The sequence below is a fragment of the Tachysurus fulvidraco genome, chromosome 24 (genome assembly GCF_022655615.1).
Source record: "Tachysurus fulvidraco isolate hzauxx_2018 chromosome 24, HZAU_PFXX_2.0, whole genome shotgun sequence".
NCBI lineage: Eukaryota > Metazoa > Chordata > Actinopteri > Siluriformes > Bagridae > Tachysurus > Tachysurus fulvidraco.
In genome coordinates this window covers 14,155,847-14,181,476 of record NC_062541.1, presented here as the reverse complement: position 1 = coordinate 14,181,476, position 25,630 = coordinate 14,155,847, and the positions used below count along the sequence as shown (strand labels likewise).

Here is a 25,630-nt window from a genome sequence, read left to right as displayed (position 1 = left end):
ATAAGTATTTCAGTTTCTATCTAGAGTTCAAGGGCAATATATTCATAGGAAAGTTCTCTTCACTCTGATCTATCTTGAAAGTAAATGGTGATATCAAACCCGTTTCTCCTCTCTGAGACGCCCCAAGTGCATGTTCATAATCATCTAAAATTTGAAGGTGTTTATCTTCAAACACAAAAATTCTGTGTAAGGTAAAAAAAAAAAAAAAAACACAACGTCTCGCACCATTAAAATTCCCCATAAGTATGATGGTAGTGTACAAGGGTTAGTCTATCATCAGGGTGAATATTCATGAGCATTTATCTATACCTCTGTTACTGTACTGTAAGAATAATAAATGCCATAATTAAACAAAAGCTTATGTGGTACCTGGTTCCAGTTCTATAATAGTGAGGAGCACACACACACACACACACACACACACACACACACACACACACACACACACACACACACACACACACCTAGCACTGCTACTGGATACTATGAATACAATATACATGCAGTAATTCTTGGCCAATTGAAAAGACAAGCACTAGGTTGTTAGAAACAATGTTGTTTGACTACTGCATACTTCAAAATGAGCAAACATGTGAAGGAGACTTCCAGACTGAAAGACTCTGATTGCTTCTGGATGGATGTCTGAGTGCTCCAGCAGTCCCACACACACTAAGTCTCACATACATACATTATTCAGGTATCTCATTATAAGGAACAAAGCAGATTTATGTAGTGTGACCCGATTGTTTGCGCAAGTAATTGCAGAAGAACCAAGTGAAAAGAGCTGGTCCTCAAGTGCTAAGCTTAAAAAATTCAGTATAATAAAAACTGCTTATATTTAAGTAACTGGGAAATTCACAGTAACTGGGAGAGTCACAGCAGAAATATTGTGCAACAGCACCATCTTCTGGCTAGAACACGGTATTGTCCTTCATGTCATAAATCAATGTATGGTCCAGATTGTGCATGTCAATTTTATTAAATAGATTTTTACACCATGTCTAATAAAGAATAAATGGATTTGTATGGCTGTATTATTATTTAACCCCTTAGGCCCCTGGATTATTCATCTTATAGTATATTATTCAATAACTAGTAATCAATTAATAGGAACTGTTAGAGTGAAGTCTGGTTTAATAGATAATAGATATAAGGCATTATCAGATTAGTCTATAAATGATATAGAGCATGACAGAAAACCATGTGTGTAATAAACTTTTTGTTTGGGGTTATTAATGTACATTGTTTTTGTATAATAAATCTAATAGGTTTTTACAACAGCATCCAGATGAAAAAGCAATTTCCATCCACAACCATGTATGAAATCAATAAAATGTACAAAAAAAAGCCTTTATTCATTGAGGTTCACATTCAGTTGCTTTAGCAAAAAAGGTCCAACATTCATAATGCACAATTAAAGACGATACAGATTTTAAGATTTCGAGTTTTCACCTTCATACAACAATAACCAACAGAAGGCAAGAGGAGAATATCAAGGCAGAATTCACCACAGGACATGAGCCATATAACTCGCTTCTTCTGAAGCTTGACCTTTCTAAAACATAAATAAACAACACAATGAAGCACAGATAAAGGTCTTTAGTGTTGGCAGGAATTTTACCTACATTACTACATTCAAAAGTGCACCGCAGTACAGCTGGGACAAAGTAAACAGAGTTTTTGTTTTGCTACTTGTGGAATTTGATGAGAGAAATGAATGAAATTGGTGAAAATGTTCTGCAGGGCTTCTTAATTCCCCTGGGTGAAATTCAAACTGGTTTCAGAGGTAAAACCCGAGCCTGGGGCAGTGAAACGGTAGGCAGCGTAAGCAACTACTGATCCCAGCATCAGTCCAGCCATGTAGGATACAGTCATGGTGTTTCCTGGAGAAAACAGTTAGCAGGGATTTATAGATATAGATATAGATATAGATATAGAGAGTGTCTGTGTGTGTTTGTGTGTGTTTGTGTGTATGTGTATGTGTGTGTGTTTGTGTATATGTCTGTGTGTCTGTATGTGTGTGTATAGGTGGGTGGGTATGCGTCTGTGTGTGTGCTTGTGTGCTTGTGTGTGTCTGTGTGTGTGTTTCTGTGTGTTGGGGGGGACGCATCTGTGTGTGTGTGTTTCTGTGTGTGTGTGTTTCTGTGTGTGTGTGGGTGGGTGGGTATGCGTCTGTGTGTTTGTGTGTGTGTGTGTGTGGGTGGGTATGCGTCTGTGTGTTTGTGTGTGTATGTGTCTGTGTGTGTGTTTGTGTGTGTGGGTGGGGGGGGGTAATGCATCTGTGTGTGTGTGTTTGTGTGTGTGTGTGTGTGTGTGTGTGTGTGTGTGTGTGTGTGTGTGTGTGTGTGTGTGTGTGTGTGTGTGTGTTTGTGTGTGTTTGTGTGTGTGTGTGTGTGTTTCTGTGTGTGTGTGTGGGTGGGTATGCGTCTGTGTGTTTGTGTGTGTGTGTGTGTGTGTGTGTGTGTGTGTGTGTGTGTGGGTGGGTGGGTGGGTATGCGTCTGTGTGTTTGTGTGTGTGTATGTGTCTGTGTGTGTGTTTCTATGTGTGTGTGGGTATGCGTCTGTGTGTGTGTTTGCTTGCGTGTGTCTGTGTGTGTATTTCTATGTGTGTGTGTGTGTGTGTGTGTGTGTGTGTGTGTGTGTGTGTGTGTGTGTGTATGTGTGTGTGTGTGTGTGTGTGTGTGTGTGTTCAGAAAATGATAAAACTGTTGACACACTTAAATGCGCACATATTACACACGTATGCACTTTATTCATGATTTATTAATATCCATACAGTCAGTCAATGTATTTTATCCGTATGCTGTATTTTTTTTCCTATGTTCTGTCCAATTAATTTTAAAAAAATTTTTATTTTGAAATTCCATTTAATTTTTTTATTCTGTTTAATTTTATTCCATTCGTTCCCCATTGCATGTCATGCTATGTATGACCGTGTATGTGAATAAAGCTGGAATATGAAAAATATAATACTTTATGCTAGTTCTATGTCAACTGATCACTCACACTACAGAAATCGATCTAGTAGTTAGAAACTTTTTAAACGAAGTATAATCAGTAAAATCACATTTGGATAAGAAAATGAACATGTTTATATAAACTATGCATAGTATCTTCTCCTTAATCTGACCGATCAAATGCAGCATTTTGTTCATTGATTCCAGACCCTTTATTCGTCGTGTCTTCATGGCTATGTCTTTACAAGCTTTACACACCAAGAATTAGGGAGTTTCACCCATTCTTTCCAGCACATCTTTTTCATTTCAATCTCAGTCAACTTAGATGTGGAGCATCTGTGAACATCTTCAGGTGACTTCAAAGATGTTCTCTGTGGTTCACAGATATTCTGTTGTCTTTGGGCTGCTCATGGACATTTAAAGACTTAATCCAAAGACGTATGTGTATGTGTTGTGTCTTCGTGCTGGAAGGTGAACCTTCACCCATAACATTTATCCTTCTATCAATTCTGACCCATCCCTGCTGCCAAAACCATGCTTCACTGTAGTTTTGGTGTTAGCCCGCTCATGATCAGTACCTTGTCTTCACCAAACGTAATAAAAAAATGAACGTTTAAGTTCAGCCTAAATGTTAAATGTTTGTCTTAGCAGACTAAATTATTTCATTGATTCAAGTCCATTAACTGCCTTTTGCCTTTTACTCAGGAGCCATTTAAATCAGGACTTAGTCACAGATGATTTTCCATCTTTCAGGTTCTCCCACCTCTGATTTTTTTTAGTTTGGATATTGGTTTTTTATCAGTGGGATTGAGGTCAGGGCTCTTGAGTTCTTCTACACCAAACTTGGTAAATCATGTCTTCATGAAGCTCACTTTGCGCTCAGGAGCATTGTCATGGTACAGTCCTGGGCCTGTTAGCTCCAGTGAAAGGAAACTGTAATTCTGTAACGTCATCTTGACGAGAACAGTAAAGTCTTTAGAGCATTTAGAGCATTTGGTCACTTCACAAACATATCGTTCTGGCGAATCACGTTTATCCTATAAGAAAACATTTCTGTTCTGATGTGAGTGAGCTCTTTCAGAATGACTCTGCCCCTGTTTACAGGACACCAGGGCTTAATGCATGGTGGCTTTCTCGGGGATTTCTCAGACCCCAGATTTCAACCCAGATTGATTCATAAACATCAGTTAAATGAATATCTTTTGGAAAAATGAACCTTCCTTTATTTTGTCACCCAAGCCACTGCACTGCTTTGCTAATCTGTGTGGGTGTATGGTCTTTACTGGAATCATTAGCATACACAATTGATTAAAAGCATCAGATTTACCTGCTAGCTCCCTCTGCTCAGGTGGCACCTTTCCAGCAGCCTGAATCATGGGTACGCTACCGAAGTAACCATTGGTGATTCCCATGAGGAGGGAGAAGACACAAGGCCATGCCGGGTGACAAAGCGTAGGTTTTGGCACAGGATACACACACATGATGAAGAGAGGGATGAAGACCACCCTTATGCAGGAGAAAAATAACAGGCGCACTCCGTTCCACTCATAAGGCAGAGCGGCCAAAATCTGCAGGCAAACGCAGTTCAATAAATAATCATTTCTCATGCAAGCGCATAATGTGTCTTTATACTACTCGAATAGAATAATCGTGATTAATTACACATTTGAGAACAGGGAGAATTATTCAACAATTATATGTTTTTTATTCAGGAGCTCACTTTGCCAACAAAGTCGGACATGTTGAATATGGCCATGATGAGGATGGGGAGCCATTCTCCCAGCGTGGCGTTGCGGATCTCAGACTCCAGGCCGGGAAACAGGCACAATGTGATGAAGTAGGTGACAGCAATGGACAGCATGTAGGGCCAAATCACACGAGAGACCACATACCGATGCAGGATCATATCTGTAAAGCAAGAGGTAAACTATTGTCAGAGTTCAATGTAACAAAGCTGTGAAAAGTTTTTTATTATACATCCATTACATTGTGAATTGTACAGGCTAGGTACTGAAATACTGAAACTTATTTGGGAGACACTGATGTTGTGAGAGTGAGGAGGTCTGGGGTTCAGTCGGTGTTCCAGTTCATCCCAAAGGTTTTCAAAGGTGGGGTTGAGTCAGAGTCAGAGCTCAGTGCAGAACACTCGAATGTTCTTCCACTCTAACTTTCTCACACTGTGTCTTCATGGAGCTCTGTGCTTTGTGTACAGGTTCATTGTCATGATGGAACAGTGTCTGAGTTCCAGTGAAGGGGAAATTGTAAAACTTCAGCACACAAATTCATTCCTATGTAATTGTGTGCTTCCAAAGTTGTGGGAAGTGTTTGGGGATGAACCACATATGGGAGTGATCATCACGTGTCCATGTAATGTATATTATGTGCTGTTGATTGGCCTAACATAGTTATACATGAACATCAGGCTCATAATGTTTTGAATGAACAAACTGTAGCTTGCAGAGAGCTGTCTTGGTAGCTGACAAGATATCAACAATGGATCAGTACTGGTTGATATTCAGAGCTATAAAATTGATACCATATTTTAAAAAAGTATAAATAAACAAAGTAATCGAACTACTATTCTGCAGCTTTAATCTATTCTTTGTAAAGAGCTGTTTGTGTTTCTTATGCAATTTGTTGTACTGAATTTGTGCATTTTTATACACTTCATTTAAACAGTAGGCTAAAAGAAAAACAAAAGCACAATTATGGTGCTAGTGTTGCTGATTATGATCTTACCCTTGATGCCTGGCCAGCTCTTTTTTATCTTCATCTTAGGCACATCAAATCTAACATATGTGTTGCTGCCACTGTAGTCTGGTTCTGCACTGCCATCTTCAGCGGGAGAAACACCCACTGCACCATTGTCCTTGACATCAGAGAGATGACGTTAGTCCGATGTTTACTGTAAGTCATTGCAGCTATACAGAAATAGCAATAGGGAGGGGAAGCCTGGATATTCACAAAGGTATCAATTCTGAACCATTTTAAATACTGTAAAACACAAACGTTAGAAGAGACAATGAAAGAATGGCACTGATCAGACACGCTTCACCGTGATTAAGGATATAGTGAATCCGGCTGTTATGTATTTCCCTGAGATGAGTTAGCAGCTCTGCAGGGGCCAGTGAAGAGGACCATTACTTGATTAAGTGCATGGCTGTGCCAATAAAGCCACTCTCTTTAATTTGTTGAAACTGAAATAGAGTGCCAGGTTTCCAAGGCAATGGACATTGGAATATGAGTAAAGTCTTATTCACAAAAACAGGAAAATCACCAACAAAAAAGGGACTATATGATGCTACATTTCAGTTTCTGTAGAATGGTACAATCGGTACATTGTTTTGTCATGTTTCTTCCTCGTGCCTTGTGTTTGTTGTGTATGAGTGGACTTTACTAAGCCTTTATTCATCCAAAAAAAAAAAAAAGCTCTCATCCTAAATATCAGTTCATATCTGGCATAACTCACACACTTATCAATATTGTGTCTGCTGATTTCAATGTGCAAAACAGCATCTCACACTAAATCTTTCACTCACTCTCAAAGCTATAGAGCAACATTCAGCACAATCAAGCCAATGGACCTGAACAAACGGCAGGGAGAATTGAACGACTTTCAAGAAAACACCCATCTGGTTAAGTCTAAAGGGATTTTCCTTTCATGGACCATTTAATTTAATGAAGGCTAAAAACACATACATTACGCCATAATATCATTACAATATGTTTGAATCTGAAACTGATTTCAAAGCAATAAATAAAAGTGAAATGAGGTAAACATACTTGACAGTATCCAAGGCTTCTTTGTTTGCTGATTATTGGACAATGGATTTGAATGTTTCCTTAAACTCAACGTATACTCAACATATATAATCTCCTGAGTCCCAGTATTACCAAATGTGACAATTGTAATATTCTACATTTTTAAATATAATATAACGGAATAATAAATATTTTTTTTATCTATACATTTCTAAATGCTGCTGATTTTAGAATTAAAAAAATATTAAAGCATAGGGTTTAAAAAAAAATCTGACTGTACTATACTATACTATACTATACTATAATATCCTATACTATACTATAATATCCTATACTGTACTATACTATACCACACACTATACTATACTGCACTGTACTATACTATACTATAATATCCTATACTATACTATACTATAATATCCTATACTGTACTATACTATACTACACTATTCTATACTGTACTGTACTATACTATACTATACCACACACTATACTATACTGCACTGTACTATACTATACTATACTATACTATACCACACAACACTATATTATACTATACAAGACTATACTATGCTATGCTATACTGCAAATCATGATATAAGGTTCTCCGTGACCCGATAAGTTCGGATAAGCGGTAGAAAATGAATGAATGAATGAATGAATGAATGATATAAGGTTCTGTGACATGTGTCCATGTCTTATTGTCTTATTGAATTTGTTGCTATTTTGTTTGTTGTGTGTCCCACAGTCTTACTGCTAGTCTACAGGTTTCACCTTAGTTTTTCTTTTCCTTTTCACATATCTTGAGTTTATAGATTTAAACCACTTTCAAACCACATTAAATCATACTGAGCTCTCCAGCCAAACAGGTTCACTCCAGTCTAGATACTCAGCATTTTCTTTCAAACGCAAGACACAGAAAAAACAAATGAAAGCGTTTCCAAGCTACGTCCTGCCCTCCAAAGCTTCACTTAGCTTAACAATGTCTACAACCGTGCACTTACGAATCTCACATCCTCTGTAATGACATCATGATGGACATGGTACTGGTTGCCATAGTGTGATCGGTCTTTGGAGTGGCTCAAACCTTGACGTGCCAGGCTGGTGTAGTAGCACACGAATCGTGTCCTGCGCACCAGCAAATGCAAAACAAAACACATCAGCTCCATGCTGATAGAGATGAGGAAAAAGATGATGGTGTTCTTCCTCTCGTCTTTAATCAGCAGCTTGGTGAAGATCCGACTAAGTGAAATGATCACTCCTGCAGTACCTGAGAAAGAAAGTGCTTTCAGTTCACAGCATACTGTTTCTGAGAGGTATGCAACACCACTGCTTTAAAAATCTCAGCTGAAGGTGTTGATTCATTCACTAATTTAACCCTAATTCATTATAATTCATTCATTCATAAATTAATTCTCTTACGAAAATATTACATCAATATTTCATTCACAACATATTAATAACATGTTTATAATAATATGTTTATCTATGTATATTATATAATAACATGTTTATCTATATATTTATGTATAGACTAATAATGAAAAGATTAGGAAAACATGCTGTTTTTTAAAAAAAATTTTAAAAATGTCCTTAAGAAGAAAAAATTTATGAAACAATCATGGACACATTTTCAGGGAGTCTGCTGCTGTTGTAAAGATTAGTGAGTTTTCTACCAATAGAAATTGTTCAGTCTTTTGCTTTCTAGATTCTTCGTAATATAAGAAGCCGCATTTTGTGCCTTTCATAACTTTAAGAGAGAGAATAAAAAGAGGCTGGTCAGGGGATGACTGTGTAAAACTGTTATAGCATAAAAATGAAACAGGATCGTATTTGTCCTGTGGATGTTCCACAACTAAAAATGGCTGAAAATCAAGTGTTGTTCATTTGAATGCCGAAACCATTCAGCTACAGCCTTCTTCTATTCATGTGCATGGAACATAAGTACAGCTAACATAGAAAGTAATTTAATATGCAGGAGAAGAATCACGTTCTTTGCAATTTCACCGATTCAAGTCGTTTTTCTCAGCAACAAATAAAAAGCACAAATGTTGTAAAGCAAATTTAGAAGAAGAAAAAAGCAGCAACAAAATCAAGGATTTTTGTGCTCAGCAATCATAAAAAAAAACCTGTGGGGAACTGTATAAGTGGAATAATACACCTTGGGATGTGCTGTTGTAGAAAATCCTCTTCAGCTACTTTCCTATAAAAGCACATTCATTCCCTACATCAATCATCCTGGATTATCTTACTTTCTCCAGTCATTACTCCTTGTGTGTACCGTTTTGGAAGCATTCCCATGTAACCATAGAAACTGGACTGCTGCACTGTAGACAAATCAGATAAACAATCAAACTAGCAGGATAATTACAGTACATATACGATACATCAAACACTTTCGGGAATGGTGTATTAAATAATATTGTGCTGTCCCCATGCTTCATATGCAGACTTATCTAACACATAATCAGTACCTGTGCATCCAAATGCCACAACACCCACAGATATTAGGTTGAGGGCATACGCCTGTTGCGTGGTAAACTTCTCCAGCCACACATCAAAAATGCTGACAAAAAGCAGAGGCCCAAGTGCAAAGAGGTACCCTGGAAGAAAAGACAAAGACACCTATTACATGTTTTTAAACACCTGTGTGTATGTTTTATATCTTTAAAATGGCCTAAATTTGCTGAATGTGATTTCAAGTGCAAGAAGCCAGCGAATCGTTTCACCCTGACAAAACTAATGAATCCTTTCTAGATATAATTAATGACATGAATGACAAAGAACCACAGGTATGGCTTCTTTACCCTAGTAGTGTCTGTGTTTGAAATTTGTATACTGTTAATGCACATGTCACTCTCACTGTATGCTACATACTAGGATGTAAAAATAAATCTGTATTTAATTTGAGTGCTTTAAATATTCCTTCAGAGTGTCACAATCTCTGCTTGAACATGTAGACCACCACAGACTCCCAGCAAACACCTGCACAAGGCTATTGTTATTGCTGACCAGGGCCCGTATTCATGAAAATTCTCAGTATAAAGTGTTTCTCCTAGTGACAGAATTCTAAGAAAATTCTTAGAAATGTGGGCTTGTCCCCTTAAAATGAAAGAGAAGATCCCAGTAAAGATAAAAGTTATTCCTAAAGCAGCTTAACCCCTAAATGAGCTTATAAGGTCATAAAACGTTAGGAGTAGTGAGGAGGACTTTTAAGAGGATTAAGAGTTCCTGTATCAGAGGAGAAAATGTCAGAAAGCTGAAGAAGGAGAAGAAATGTGCTGTGTACAATATTTAATAATGATAGAGTTAATAAGATGATACAGATTAGCTCATGTAGGATTATTGTTGTGACCAATCATATTAGAGATAACATCTCAGACACAGAAAATATATATATTAATGTCTAAACTGCTGGCCACAAAAGTGAGTACACCGCTAAGTAAAAATGTCCAAATTGTGCCCAAAGTGTCAATATTTTTTGGCCACCATTATTTTACAGCACTGCCTTAACCTTAAAGTTCATCAGAGGGTCACAGGTTGCCACTGGAATCCTCTTCCATTCCTCCACGATGACATACGGAGCTGGTAGATGTTAGAGACCTTTCGTCCTCCACCTTCCATTTGAGGATGCCACACATATGCTTAATAGGGTTTAATTCTGGAGACATGCTTGGCCAGTCCATCACTTTTACCCTCAGCTATTTTGCAAGGCAGTGGTCGTCTTGGAGATGTGTTTGTGGTCGTTATCATGTTGGAATACTGCCCTGCGGCTCAGTCTCCAAAGGGAGGGGATCGTGCTCTTCTTCAGTATGTCACAGTACATGTTAGCATTCATGGTTCCCTCAATGAACTGTAGCTCTCCAGTGCCGGCAGCACTCATGCAGCCCCAGACCATGACAGTCCCACCATCATGCTAGACTGTAGGCAAGACACACTTGTCTCACCTGGTTGCCGCCACACATGCTTGACACCATCTGAACCAAATAAGTTTATCTTGGTCTTATCAGACCACAGGACATGGTTCCAGTAATCCATGTCCTTAGTCGGTTTGTCTTCAGCAAACTGTTTGTGGGCTTTCTTGTTCATTATCATTAGAAGGGTCTTCCTTCTGGGACGACAGCCATGCAGACCATGCTTGTATCAAATACAGTGTGCGGCATATGGTCTGAGCACTGACAGGCCAAGCCCCCACCGCTTCCTCTGCAGTAATGCTGGCAGCATTCATATGTCTATTTCCCAAACACAACCACTGGATATGATGCTGACCACGTGCACCACGTGCACCCGGCCTGTTCTGAGTGGAACCTGTCCTGTTAAACCACCGTATGGCCACCGTGCTGCAGCTCAGTTTCAGGGTCTTGGCAATCTTCTTATAGCCTACACCGTCTATATGTAGAGCAACAATTTTTTTTTTAGATCCTCAGAAATTTCTATGCCATGATGTACCATGTTGAACTTCCAGTGACCAGTATGAGAGAGTGAGAGCACCAGATTTAACACATCTGCTCCCCATTCACACCCGAGACCTTGTACTGTACCACCAACATGACACCGGGGAGAGAAAATGGATAATTGGGCCCAATTTGGATATTTTCAGTTAGGGGTATACTCACTTTTGTGGCCAGCGGTTTAGACATTAATGGATGTGTTGAGTTATTTTGAGGGGACAGCAAATTGACAGCACTGCTATACAAGCTGTACACTCAATAATTTACATCGTAGCAATATGTCATTTCTTCAGTGTTGTCACATGAAAAGATTAAATAAAATTAATTAAAATCTTTACAACAATGTAAGGGGTGTACTTACTTCTGTGAGATACTGTATATAAATATTCTGCCGCATTTATAGATACACTAACATATCTGAAACAGAGCCGAAATGCCATAGCGGCAGAAATTATATAATTTGTCTGTATGACATTTCTGCACGGTGTTTATAACATACAGATGTTATCTGTAACATCTAATATGATCGGTCACAAAAGTAATCCCTAAATGATGTAGACTCAAATATCAAAAATATAGTTTTTAAAAGCGCTCCTTATTCTTTCTTTTTTTAATGGACAACCAATCACAGTCTTCAAAAGAATGTGTCACCTAGTAACGGGTTAAGCCCCGCCTCCTCTCTAAGATAAACGTTGTTGTATTTTCCTTGTTCAGAGTTGCACTGAGTTTGGTCCTGAATCACACTGAATATAAGATTCATGGTTAGACATTTTTAACCTAAATTAGGAGCTCTCTGAGATCATTTTTTGAATATTTATGAGCCCTGGTTTTTGGATTTGTACGTTCCTTGATCTTGACTTAATTTCATACCTAATAATACAAATGAAATGTTTTTTTCAGATCTGCATTAGTTTAGACTTAAGATTTTGAAATATGTTTATCTTCAGTTACACCTTTCCTTTAGTGTAGCATGCCGTATGGCACAATGATCATTTGCTATAACTGTACGAAAGTACCCGTCAGTCAGAGTCACATTCAGTATGACGTTATTGTGCTTCCTTTTTTCTGTGGAATATTTTCTGTTTACTTTTACCAGTTTAAGGTGAAAATGATGCATTGAGGCTTTATATGAGGTTTACGTATATGAGTCACATGTTCGGTATGCTACTATGAACTCAGCTGTCTCTGATCAATCATTGTACATTACATAGGCAGCTGGTATAGACTCGCTGCACATGACAACCAACCCCAGCTCTGTTTACTGCGTGCTTCGGTTTTAATGATTCGATGGAACATTTGACTAATATTCTTTCCTAATTTAACTGCTCTGAAACAAAAAGACTTTGAGTGTTCCAGAAAACTTATATTGGCAGTGTTTACAAAAACCTGCCAGGAGACTTGTTTTGTATGTGAAAACGTACTTGGCCAATACACTGTTATGTGGGTGTAATGCAATGACTTATACAGCAAGTGATTCCAAAGGGGAGGCTGTGACATGACCGGAATTTATCCTTTAGGCAAATGTGCTATAATAGAAAATACTAGGTTACTCACTCACTATATATAGTATGATATAGTAACAGCAGTATTTATATCGAAGAGAGAGACAGACAGACAGACGCATAGATAGATAGATAGATAGATAGATAGATAGATAGATAGATAGATAGATAGATAGATAGATAGATAGATAGATAGATAGATAGATAGACAGACATACAAAGATAGATAGATAGATAGATAGATAGATAGATAGATAGATAGATAGATAGATAGATAGATAGATAGATAGATAGATAGATAGATAGACATACAAAGATAGATAGATAGATAGATAGATAGATAGATAGATAGATAGATAGATAGATAGATAGATAGATAGATAGATAGATAGATAGATAGATAGATAGATAGATAGATAGATAGATAGACAGATTTTTCCACAAACTTTCTTCTTTTTCCCACCTGTATAGTTAATTCTATTTTTATTGTAATTTTATTCAAATTCTTAATAAATAGATTGACTTATTGATCCATTTTTTCATGTGGACATGTCGTACTGCGTATGGTTGTGTAAGTGACAAATAAAATTTGAATTAGAATTAGACTGCAGTCTTTTAATGCATTTAATAATAAATGAATCAATTACAAAATCCTTTTCATCGCTTCTGACTAGTCCATCGATTAGCTTTGACAGGAGAATAGATAATATGATGCCGACCCCTTAAGAATTTGAATGGTGTTGTAATGTTTGTCTTTCTCTGTTCTCTTCTAAATTTCTCTCTCTATCGGGTTTTATAAAATATTTTAAGAACTTAGGTTCTCGGTTCTGACATTCAGTTATCCTCTATGTTGTGTGCATCCACATGGCCTGCTATTGTTAGCTTGTGGAGTCTAAATGTTAGCCTGGAGAAATGTCAAATCTGCCATGCTTGAGAGGTTTAGCAGTTATTCTGTACACAACTACTGAGATCTGTAAAACTAAGGTTTATCGCTATTATTAGTTAGATTCAGTCATTCCAGCAACATTGTGCACAGATACTATAAATCCTGTGCAATGTTCACCTCATCTACTGTTTGTTTTTTGGATTAGTTAGTGCAGTCAGGATTAGTCATGTGCAGTTTATTTAATAAAATATATTCATATATATGGAAAATATATACACAGTATATAAACAGTAACTGCTGTTCTCTGATCTATATTTTCTCCGTTAGTAAGATTTCATTGATGCCTGCAGCTTTAGACAATGCAAAGGAAACATTAATGTGAGCTATTAAAGAAGATGTTTGATGCCTTATGTGCTCTATGTGCCGCTGTGGTGATCCTTCACACATACTAGCATAATAACACTGTCCGTATCCAGAAACAACTGCATTTTAATATGGCGCCTGGAGAAGTTGGAGAAGCAGAAGCTGAGTTACAGATGAAATGTGTAATAGCTTATAGGGGTATGAGTAAGAGACTCACATATAGAAATGTAAAACAGTTATATAATAATAACAATGCTTCATGGAAAAAGAGGCACACTTTCTCATGGAAATGTGAAGCACTGTTTTTTTGAAAATGAATCACCTATTTTATATGCTAAGCCTTTCCCCTGTTCTTTACCCAGCGCTGGTTCAGCAGAAGTCTGTGGATGTTAGTGCTGAGGACTGATGCGGCTGGCAGATTGAGCTGAGAAGATGAAAGCCCCTCCTCCCTCATCCCTCCTCCCATAGCGCCAGTCATGCATTCTCTCAGGTCAATACACCGCCTCCTCCTTCCAGCTTTTGTGTGTGTGAGCGTGTGCGTGTGTGTGTGCGTAAACAGACTTACCCACAGTGATCCTGGTGTGCAGGCTGAGCATCTCCACTAAGACATTGTTCAGTACCACTGCAACAAGAGCCACGAGAATATACGTCAGGCTCATGTCGAACACAATGGACGTCCCTGGAAAGCACAAAAGCCATAAAGTCACGACCTCAAATCCCACCACTAATCATGTATCTTATCAGAGGTCTTTCTGCAACGAACAATAGAGAGCGAAGAACAGTCACAAGGCGGTCTAATGACATTTCAAAGCCATTCACAGATCTCACATCTAAGAAATATAATCGGCATACATTTATGGAATATAATATTGCGCTACACATAAAATCAAAGCTGTACCTTCGAATTTATGATGGAGGTAGTCCACGTCTGTGATGAAGCTATTGTAAGGTAACAGGAAGCCAACTCCAGCCAAGAGCATAGCAAAATAGATTCCATGATAGCGATCATCTGGAATAGGTTCCTCTAACACTGAAGATAAACCAAACAGAAATGATCAAAGACATATACATATATACAAGTGTGATGCATGGGAATACTGTATGGACCTCTCAGCATCGTGGAATCAGCTTTTGCTTACGCATGATGCATTATATGTTACCTATTAGCATTGTTGCTATTTCAATCTCTTTGTCTTTACTGTTATGAGACTCCAGACACCAGGCCACTTTCCGGACATTGAGATTTCAACTATTTTGCCTTTCTATTGCTAGAAAAAAGTGGAATTTTAAACAGCATACCTAGTACAGTTCCCTGTTTGGTAAAAAAAAATATCTAGTTGTCTATTACATGCATAAAGACATCTCAAGCAAAAACTATCTATGTATACTATATATACAGAGATTTGAAACGCTCTGGAATGCATATTCAGTGACTTTACAGTATAACACAACAGTTGCAAAGTATCCCATTCGCACCAACGAGAGCACTCTCACATCAATGATTTACTTAACACAGCCTTCTAGTCAGTGTCTTATCTAAGCTAACAAGGTTAGCTCCTGCTATTACACAGCAGGTGATATAACCTTCTCTGAATTTTGACCTCAGGCCTGGAACATGCAGTTTGTATCCGAACACATAACACAATTTATTCAATTTGCAGTGACTGTGGTTTTGTGCCCTGAGTGATATCAATCTCTACACAGTAGAGCTGTTATATAAGGGAGCATCTTACCGGGCTCGGAGAGAGCCAGCACCCCTTTGTCAGGGATGTCTTTGCCTTGGCAGTCCTCTTCCTCTAGCTGATAGCTCTCAAAGCTGAAGCTCATCACCACGTTGCCCTCTGGGGTCTGGGCCGGGGTGGCCTGTTTGCGCCTCTCCACTCCTCTAGAACCCATCATCTGGTCCTCAGACAGCCTGAGCTGTCACAGCCTTCACAGTTACTGATGACTTGCTTGGTGGAAAATGGAAATGCGGCTAGCTCTGTGTAGATGCATATCACACAAATGATATAAACCTTCGTTTGTACACCACAGTTCGGCTTTCTCTTACAATAAAACACATGGTTAGGTAATCATCAAGAGAAAGCTTTTAAATGTATAGATTTTGAAGACACACTCAAATTCATAGGAATATCTTCAAGCTGTTGTTAATATTACATTTAGAGCATGACGGGGGAAAAAAGCCCTAACAAAGCTTTTGAGCCATATATAGCTCTGCATGATTCAGTGGCTAAGAAGCATAACGACTACAGATTAAATTTAAATAATGTAATCCTGTTTGGCAGCACCAGGAGTGGAAAATAGAGAGAGAGAACACTAGTGATGGAGCACAGCAGCACAGTAAAGGAATCAAAAGCCTGGAGTCATTGTCGACAAATTCTTTTGTTATTTTACAATTCACTAATCACTGCCTGTATAGATCCTCTTTTAAAAGACATTTCATTTCCTTTCAAGTGTGATAATATTCAATTAGTATATAACTAGCACGACAACACACTAGCATCGTTTATCTAAGCGGCATCGAAAGTTTCGATTAGTTCTGAATTAATGCAAAGGTAGGTTTGCTGTGAATCTGCAGCATCCGAGGAGTGATAACTATAATCATACCAGGTAGTAGTCTTTCCATTTGAACACTTATTCCCTGAATGCAAATCAGGCAATTATATTAAAATGGGGTGAGTCATTTGGGTACAACAGACGTAAGCCATTATCGTATATGGTAATAATATTTGCATTAGTCCAATACTACAGTAAAAGACTGAAAGACAGCTAGGATTAAGGATTTGACCACAGACCAAGTTAAGGTGCAACATTATTGCCGTTAGCATTATTGAAATTGTTTTCTTTAAAAGAATGAGACAGAATCATTGATAACCTACTGCTGGATGAATTCTTTATAATAAGAACCGTATATTTATGCCTCTAGAATAATATTCAAAAACATCACTGTGTTATAATCACGACCCATGAGGATTCCTACCCGGAAACTTGGTAAGAGTTCTACAACCCCAATTTCAGTGCATGATGCCATATCAATCAGCAATCAACACACATCTCTCATCACACATAAATCACATAGCATAAACTTAAATCCATATTCAGGTTTCTGTAAAGTTTCTAAGTGAACAGGTTCACTGTTAAAAGCCATGTATGGAAGGGTCCAAGTTTTTTTCACTCTATGAAGCTCGTACCTTTTCACTTGAATACTCAGCATAATAACTCAAGGCCCTATTCATTTTACTGTACTTATTGTGTAGTAAGTAGGGGTTAATAATTAATAAGCCATTTACTGTATTAATTAATAAGAATGAAATAATAATGGCTAATAAAAGTATATAAATGGTTAATGCAGTTGCTGCATCACAGCTCTTGAGCTTGGGTTAAGTCTGTGTGGAGGTTCACATGTTTTCCCTGAACCCAAGTGGATTTTCTCTGGGTTTTCCAGTTTCCTCCCATATTTAAAATGCTGATAGGTGTAGAGCACTCTAAATTGCTCCTAGGTGTTTAGAGAATGTGAATGTGCGTGTGTGTATGTGAGCATGTTGCCCTGAAATAAACTGGCATTCCATTTCAAGCTGGATTCCTGCCTTGTTTCCAGTGTTTCCAGAGTTAGGCTTGAGATCCATTTAAACCCTGACCAGGATAAAGCATTCATGAATGAATGAATGAATGAATGAATATTATCCTCTAGATGAAACTTTTTAGGTTGGGTTAGGTTAAAATTAAGGACAGTGCAGACTCTTATAAACTATTGCTCCATTTAGTTTCAATGTAATTATTGAGTAAGTCACAGTGGTGACAAATCAATATACTCTAAAATGGATAGCTCAATAATAAGCCATGGGGTTTGGGGTGTTATATGAGCTATTACAAACAAACCTGTGACATGATGGTTAATCTGTGCAACATGCTCAATATGGCCATTTATAGATGATTGCATAAAAACTAAAAACAGTGAAGGCACACACACACACACACACACACACACACACACACACACACACACACACACACACACACACACACACTCAAACACACACTCTTCTATACGCTGCTTTAACAGAGTGATATTTCATATGATAGATCATACGGTATGTTATTTTCCCCAACATGTCCTTGTGATTCTAACCAAATTCTCCACTGCAGTCAACAACTTAGTTATATTGCATTGTCATATCCACCTCTCACTGCATTCGAGCGGGCTATCGAGTCTGTCACCGTTGTGGATCTCGTTGTGTGACAACAGAAAGAAGTGCAAATAAGATAACAGGCTCATAAAGAACAGCACCTGGCAAACACCTGTGCCTGAAGTCACAATTGTCATCCGAAAGGCAAGCTCTTTCACAGGCAGAGAACATCTGTCCTCTTCTGGAAAAGACACACAAAAATAATATGGCTTAAACAAGGCCATGCATAATATGAATGATGGAGTACCAAAACTAACTTGTGGATATGATCGTGTGAATAATTAGTGACCGTGTGGAATAATAAACCAGTGAGGAGGACATTAGCTGATGACAACAGTGTCAATTAATAAATAAAATATTAATAAAATATTAGCTGGAGTAATTAATGAAAATATTAGCTGGAGTGATTAATTAACCTGATGATGAAGTCACATGTGTCAAGTATTTATTTATTTATTTATTTATTTATTTAAGTATATTTATGTAAACTGCAATATTATTTATACTGGCATTCTCTTGCAAACAAACAAATCCTGACAAATGCAATATTATAATCCAAAGATATAATGGAAAGATAGTATTTGTAAAATAAGGTTGCTATACAGAACAGCTGAAATGCTGGAATACTGAAATACAGTATATAGCATTGTGCTGTCATTAACTACATGATGAACATCCTTTAGAGACCCGAGACGCTGAAACGCTGCGTCTTTCTGTTCCCTTTACGCACAGACCAAACTGTGCCGTCTACAGAGAAGACAAACAACAGGTTTAAGCTCACCCGATCGGAATTAGACGACTTCTTAGCACACGTGAAATCTTTTAGATCCACCATCTTGACCCATGGCGTGTTTTTTGTTTGTTTGGTGTTGTTGTTGTTTTTTATCAGATCTGCTGTCGCGTTTTACTCGGATGCATTGAGGTGGTCTCTGGGAGCAGCAGCATTATAGATGCACACACGCGCGCGCACGCGCGCACACACACACACACACACACACACACACACACACACACACAGAGAGAGAGAGAGAGAGAGAGAGAGAGAGAGAGAGAGAGAGAGAGAGAGAGAGAGAGAGAGAGACAGACAGACGCTCCCACTATCCCTCCCTTCCACCCTCAAAGAGAAAACCACCATTTCAGCCACAGTCAATTCAGCATGTTAGAGAAGATATAAAGCATAGCTGGTCTCTATTAGAACAGAATATTAGACAATAAATGGCATGCAATTTTATATTGTTGTGCTGCACTATTATCTTAAAATCTTAAAAAGCTTTTAAAAAAAAAGGGAGGATAGGATATCATCTAGAATTACTCTACTGCCCTACTAAGACTCTTGCTTTTTTCTCAATTCTTAAAAATTCTTGGACTAAAACTAAACAGTAAAAACGTCAAACGATTAACATCAAAATGGCGCACGGAAATATTCAATGAATTTCTTGCAAAACACCATTTTGCTATGTCCTGCACTGAACCCTGACTCTGACTCAACCCCACTGAACACCGACTGAACCCCAGGCCTCCTCACTCTTACACCATCAGTGTCTGATCTCACTAATGCTCTTGTAGCTGAATGAACACAAATCCACACAGTCATACAGGGGAATAAATCTGGAATGATATGTTTCAACAAGCACGTATGATGTGAGTGTGATGGTCAATGGCAATATTATGAAGCTAGTGCACATTGTTTTAAGCTTGGTTAAAGTGCACAATGCAATGAAATGCAATAAGCAGCAAGTGCAAGATGTACAGTATATACAGTATGATTACAGTATTTACAGTATGAACAGAATGATATACAGATGAATATGCTATGGATATACAGGTACGGATATACAAGATATACAGGTTGGGCACTATGACATGCACCTGTGTTATACACTGTTATATATTGTACACTGAGTTATATATTATATATTATATCGATAAATATAAAGGTGCTATTGACATAATATACAGGGGTGGGTGATTAGGTGACAATAAGGTGACATCCCTATGAAAAAAGCTGCTCCTCTACTGGATATATATGTTGGAGCCAGCTATAAAATTTATTCAGCTGATGTGTTTTGTGTTATATAAATAAGATTTCTTTATAACAGTATACTTCCATGTGAAATGATCAATGTCATGGTGTTATGTAGAACCTGCTCCTGTTAGAATGTGTGGACTGAATCAGGACTGAGCTTGTGTTTGGGAAATATTATATTCTAGTTCTAGCCCACATCTTAAGTGAAGGTTAATATGTATTTGGCTAATCAGAGGATGATCTGAAAACACATTAGGCATTGAGCCAACGTCAGTACACTGCTGTTCCTGATCAAAGCTCAGCAGAGACACTCAATAATCAGCAAACTCAACCCGAGTCCCTTATTTACATTTCAGAGAAATAATAATGATTATCATAACAGTCCAACTAAAAGACACTGAATATGTCAAGTACTTGAGCCATGAATTGTGTATGTAAAAGTAATTTATTCTAAAAAAAAAATACATCCAGGAAAATAATATTTTTCATTAACTTGCATATCAGCATTGTGGCTTTTATTTATTTATTTATTTATTTATTTATTTATTTATTTATTTATTTATTTGTTTGTTGTTAAACATGTAAATGATTAAACCTTTCCTGGAGAAATGCTATTTGTACTCGTTGTGTTTGAATGGTTCCTAAGAGACAGATCGAGTTAGAAAAAAAATCAATCCTGAAGCAAAAGTAAAAATCATTCAAAGTTTCTTGCCATGCTTCTATTTTGAGTTTAGGATTTAAATAAAACTTTAAAGGTCGGCACAGCGGTGTCGCGTGTAACGTTCTCACCTCACAGCTCCAGAGTCTATCAATTTAAATCCATAATGATGCTTACCTAACTCAGTGTGAACTATTTTACATTTTAATATATCTATTCCATTGTGTTTATTTGTTTTCATGTCCATTTATACATTTTCATTCCTTTATTATTTATAACCTCATCTTATAACTGATGCTGAAAAGAGCATTAACAGCCGATCACGGTTTGTGCTCTGTCATAAGTTACATGTTTCAGAGCACTCACACCTTTCCTTCAATTCAATTCAATTAAAGAGCTTTTTTCCGAATAGTCACTGTCTGGAATCAGCTTTACCGGAATATAAAAAGGTTACCAGAATAAACAGTTTGAAATTATAATGAGTAAGCCAGACGTGAGGGTGGTATGGAAAATCTCCCTGAGACGACCTCATCTCCAGAGACCTCCTTTTCATCTGGGTGACCCTGAAGAGTGTGATTATAATAAAATCCATTCTATAACTGTACACTATAAAGTAACGTGAAAATGTGTAACCAGGATCTTTTGAGCAACTTACTGTGTGAGTATGACTTAAGTCGTTGTGCGTTCCATAGCTTTGCTTATTGTCTGCCTGTTTTGCTTTATATCTATATATAAATATATGACATCATATATTTATATATGTTTTTGTTTATAGTTCTTATTTCACAGTTTTTGGTTGTTTGGTTGCGTTAGGTTGTTTTGGTTCTTTGCCTTCCATCCCTGACTCCTCTAACCATCTCCTGTGGGGAGATTTCTGTCTGTGTGGAGTTTCACAGGTTCTACCAGAAAAAAATATTTACTCAACATGAATGGATAAACTCAGAAAGAACTCATAACTCTAAAACACTAAGGACACGTTTATCCCTAAAATAATATACTCTGTGCATAATATTACTGCACAGCAGTATTTCAGTGGAAAGCATCTAAATTACACTAGATTGTATGTCTTCCGGGGGCACGGTGGCTTAGTGGATAGCACGTTCGCCTCACACAACCAGGGTTGGGGGTTTGATTCCCGCCTCCGCCTTGTGTGTGTGGAGTTTGCATGTTCTCCCTGTGCCTCGGGGGTTTCCTCCGTGTACTCCGGTTTCCTCCCCTGGTTGATTGGCATCTCTGGAAAATTGTCCGTAGTGTGTGATTGCATGAGTGAATGAGAGTGTGTGTGTGCCCTGTGATGGGTTGGCACTCCGTCCAGGGTGTATCCTGCCTTGATGCCTGATGACACCTGAGATAGGCACAGGCTCCCCGTGACCCGAGAAGTTCGGATAAGCGGTAGAAAATGAACGAATGAATGTATGTCTTCCAGGAAATAAGTATAGAGTATAGAAGCAGAGTGATGAGGCAAAATTAAGATTTGATTTAAACTTGAAAAAAGATGCATAAACAGCACTTAAATCTGCTGAAAGGTTGTCAGTTCTATTTTTATCCTGCATCCGAGCATCAGGATGTGTGACTTTGCATATTGATCACTACCAGTTTCCATCCAAGACTCAGTCTGGAAGATTCAGCAGCTCCTCAATTTTCTCCTATCCTGGTCACCCTACGAGGAACTCTCCCAATAATACAATACCTGTGTTTGACTATTCTTAAAGCTGCAGTATTTCAGTACTCTAGTTGATTTTTTTTTCGATGTTTTACAGTAGAAACACATATTTGCAAATATGCAGCTGAAATAGGTCTATTTTTATTCTAGTAGTTATTTGTAAGTTAATAACTAAGTTATTTTAGTAGCTTATCACTGGATGGTTGTCTGGGGTGTTTATATTAGCCATTTCACAAGCACTGCCTTTCTGCTGTGAGTCAGCTGAGTCCACCAACCCCTTCAAGGCACAGACACACACAATTCAGCTCATGCAGAGTGACGGCTTTTTAATTAACCTTTTCTCTCACAGCAGAGGCGCTTATCCTTTGATAATATTTTTTTCTGAATTCTCAAACAGAAAAGAAATAATTAGCTCAACAGTTTTGGTTTTTGCTGATTTGCAGTTATTCTCAAAATTAGTTGATTTGCATTGCTTTATTAACTAAAAAAATCGAATTACCAGTGTTGGAGGTTTAATTCCCACCCCTGCCCCTTTATATGTTCTTACAGGGGTTTCCTCTTAGTTCTCCGGTTTCCTCCCCAGTCCAAAGACGTGCTTTGTAGGTTAAATGTGAATGGGTGTGTGATTGTGCCCTGTAATGTATTGGCACCCAGTGGTCTGCCTTGTGCCCTGAGTCCCCTGGGATAGACTCCAGGTTTCATGTAAACCTGTGTAGGATAAACACTACAGTAAATGGATGGATGGATGAATAAATAAATGGAGTGACCTTCTCACATGTAACACATGTTCCAGATGTGATTTGTTCAATCCCACTCACTCACTTTCAGGAAGTGTTTCATCTTGATCAAGATGGTGGTGGATTCAGAGCCTATCCCAGGAACACTGAGACAGGAATATAACTAGCAGCAATTTGAGAGTTTGGAGGAAACCAGCAAACCCATGCAAACACATGGAGGACATTTACACAGACAGTAACTGAGCATCTGAGATCTATGAAAACTATGAAAAATGCATTTTCACATGGTTTTTGTGTGAAATGTACATGATATAAAATTCCTAAACCTTATCAGTACCTTATGTAACACCCATAGGCTAAAGGCAGATGGAAACAGATAGCAGACCCTCTACAGAGTGATGAGGCAGGGCTGCACTGCCCTTATTAAATCATTAATTACATGTTTTGCTGCCATCTCTGACACAGTGTTAGTTTCATTCACACTGCATAAGACGTGTTTTGAATGCTGTAACCAACGGCTGTCAGGATTTCCGGCAACAATAACTATAATTAAAGTTTTTTTTTAATATTTTGTGACCCGACCGAGACAATACAAACATCCATAGTGAGGCTGTGCTGAATGCCATGCGGAATGCCTAATGCCAAAATATTATTGCCTGTCTCCTCCTCTGCTAAGCAGATTTGTGATTTATTGTCAAGAGCTATTAGCTTTAGGAATGATGAGCATCTCCTTGGAGACACTCTGAGTGCTTATCTTTAGCAATAAATTCAGCCATGCAGCTGCTTCTCCCTTTTTAATTCTCATTAAATTAGGCTTGCCATTTAATATACAATAGAGAATAAGCTGTGTTGTGTAACTTGAAAAGAGAAAAGCAGAGTCATGAGTATACATTTTTGTGCTGGAGAAGATGTATGTAGTTTTAAGACTGAAGATTGAGAAGATGTCTAGTGCTGTGTAGTGCCTGAAAGTCATAAGTAAGTAAGTGCCCTGGTCAAAGTCACTCAGATCCTTACGCTTAAACATTTTCCCTGCATGCAACACATCAGTTCTGCCATGACTGCTGACTTGCTGCCTGATATATTCCACCCCTTGACAGGTGCCACTGTAACAAGATAATCAATGTTATTCACTTCACCTGTCAGTGCTATAAATACAGAGTACAGTCCAAAACTCTGAGACCTTGTTGACCATGGAAATAAAAGAAAGTTTTAGTATGTTGTTAGATTTAAAACAAAGAAAGAACATTCTGCACTATTTCTAGGTTCCATGTATGATGTTGTACTGCTTAGTACAAAAGCAAAAAAGGGAACTTAAGCCTGACCCTAACCCTTAATTCCTGAACCCCTAAGCAATAACCCTAACACTAACTCCTAACCATATCCCCTAAATTAACCCATAACTTTAACCCTGACCTTAACCTCTATACCTTAACCCTTAACCCAAACCCTAACACTAACCCATAACTCGAACACTAACCCATAACTCGAACCCTAACTCAAACCCTAACACTGATACTAAGAAGCTGTTAAATGGTATTTTAGATATTCTACTTTTCACTCAAGTTGTGGAATGAAATCTGCTAGAGAGAGAGAGAGAGAGAGAGAGAGAGAGAGAGAGAGAGAGAGAGAGAGAGAGAGAGAGAGAGAGAGAGAATATACGGTATTTAGGATATATCTCAATTATACAGTATGTCAGTAGAGAAGCCTTTAATCATTAAACCACACTTTATATAATGACTAATAATAGCCTGTGTTACATTTACACTAATACTGAGATATTATAGGTAGATTTGCTCTTAGTAAAGTGGTTCTATTTTCTGTCCCTGATTCATATAATTCTACCTTGGATTTTAATTGCAGAGCATAATCATTGATAGCATTTAGCCCTTAACCTCAGTTTTAATGCATCCACACTGTGAGTCAGGCTCTTCTTTGTCTCCCATGCATTTTAATGAAGTGTTTCAGGTCAACACGAAATTCTCTGACCTCTTTGAAACACCGTGGCATAGCTCTTGAAAATGTAATAACAGATAATAGATGTTTAAAAAATTAGAGGCTGTATCCTGTTATGGGTCAAGTACAAAGATAAGTATGACTTTTTATATTTAGAAGTGAGCATGCATCTTAATGCTGCAGAGTAGAAGGAAGCACCTATTGGTTACAGGATATGTTTATGGCATAAAGGTTAATACACACATACTCCTGAGTCAGGAATGTTAAAAAAAAAGAAAAAGAGACATAGTGAATCTTGTCTATATGAAGAATATAAAACCTGAGACAGTTTTGGAGTTGGATTTGATAGAAAACCATCAGAAGATTATCTGTTTGGTATTTGTCGCTTAGTACACCTGTGGTTTCTTTCTTTTTCTTTTTCATACAAATTTTTGTATGTTTGTGCAATATTTCTGATTACTTTCCCCTCTTTTTTCTCAGCTTTG

General features: G+C 37.8%; 1 protein-coding gene across 5 annotated transcripts; it reads right to left on the bottom strand.

Annotated features, from left to right (window-relative positions):
• Positions 1 to 1,329: 1,329 nt before the first annotated feature.
• On the bottom strand, positions 1,330 to 19,114 carry slc29a4a (solute carrier family 29 member 4a). 5 transcript variants are annotated; one of them, XM_027148433.2, is made up of 12 exons: positions 18,890 to 19,114; positions 18,221 to 18,289; positions 15,655 to 15,902; positions 14,820 to 14,951; positions 14,487 to 14,600; positions 9,194 to 9,322; positions 8,972 to 9,046; positions 7,724 to 7,989; positions 5,697 to 5,826; positions 4,678 to 4,865; positions 4,285 to 4,525; positions 1,330 to 1,883 (listed from the first exon to the last, which is right to left on the bottom strand). In XM_027148433.2, exons 3-12 carry the CDS (start codon positions 15,818 to 15,820, stop codon positions 1,750 to 1,752), a joined length of 1,575 nt encoding a protein of 524 aa, XP_027004234.2. In that variant the 5' UTR covers positions 15,821 to 15,902; positions 18,221 to 18,289; positions 18,890 to 19,114; the 3' UTR covers positions 1,330 to 1,749. The 5 variants fall into 5 exon arrangements, with proteins under 5 accessions (XP_027004234.2, XP_047663591.1, XP_047663592.1 ...); XM_047807635.1 differs by having other exon boundaries at positions 18,210 to 18,286; XM_047807636.1 differs by having other exon boundaries at positions 18,221 to 18,286.
• Positions 19,115 to 25,630: the final 6,516 nt, after the last annotated feature.

Coding starts and splice junctions, on each gene's coding strand:
- slc29a4a (XM_027148433.2), bottom strand. CDS start 15,820: ATGATGGGTTCTAGAGGAGTGGAGAGGCGCAAACAGGCCACCCCGGCC. Junction 9,323..14,486: donor GCACACCAGGATCACTGTGG/GTAAGTCTGTTT, acceptor CTTTTCTTCCAG/GGTACCTCTTTGCACTTGGG. Junction 7,990..8,971: donor AGGAGTAATGACTGGAGAAA/GTAAGATAATCC, acceptor TTTCTTTCTCAG/GTACTGCAGGAGTGATCATT.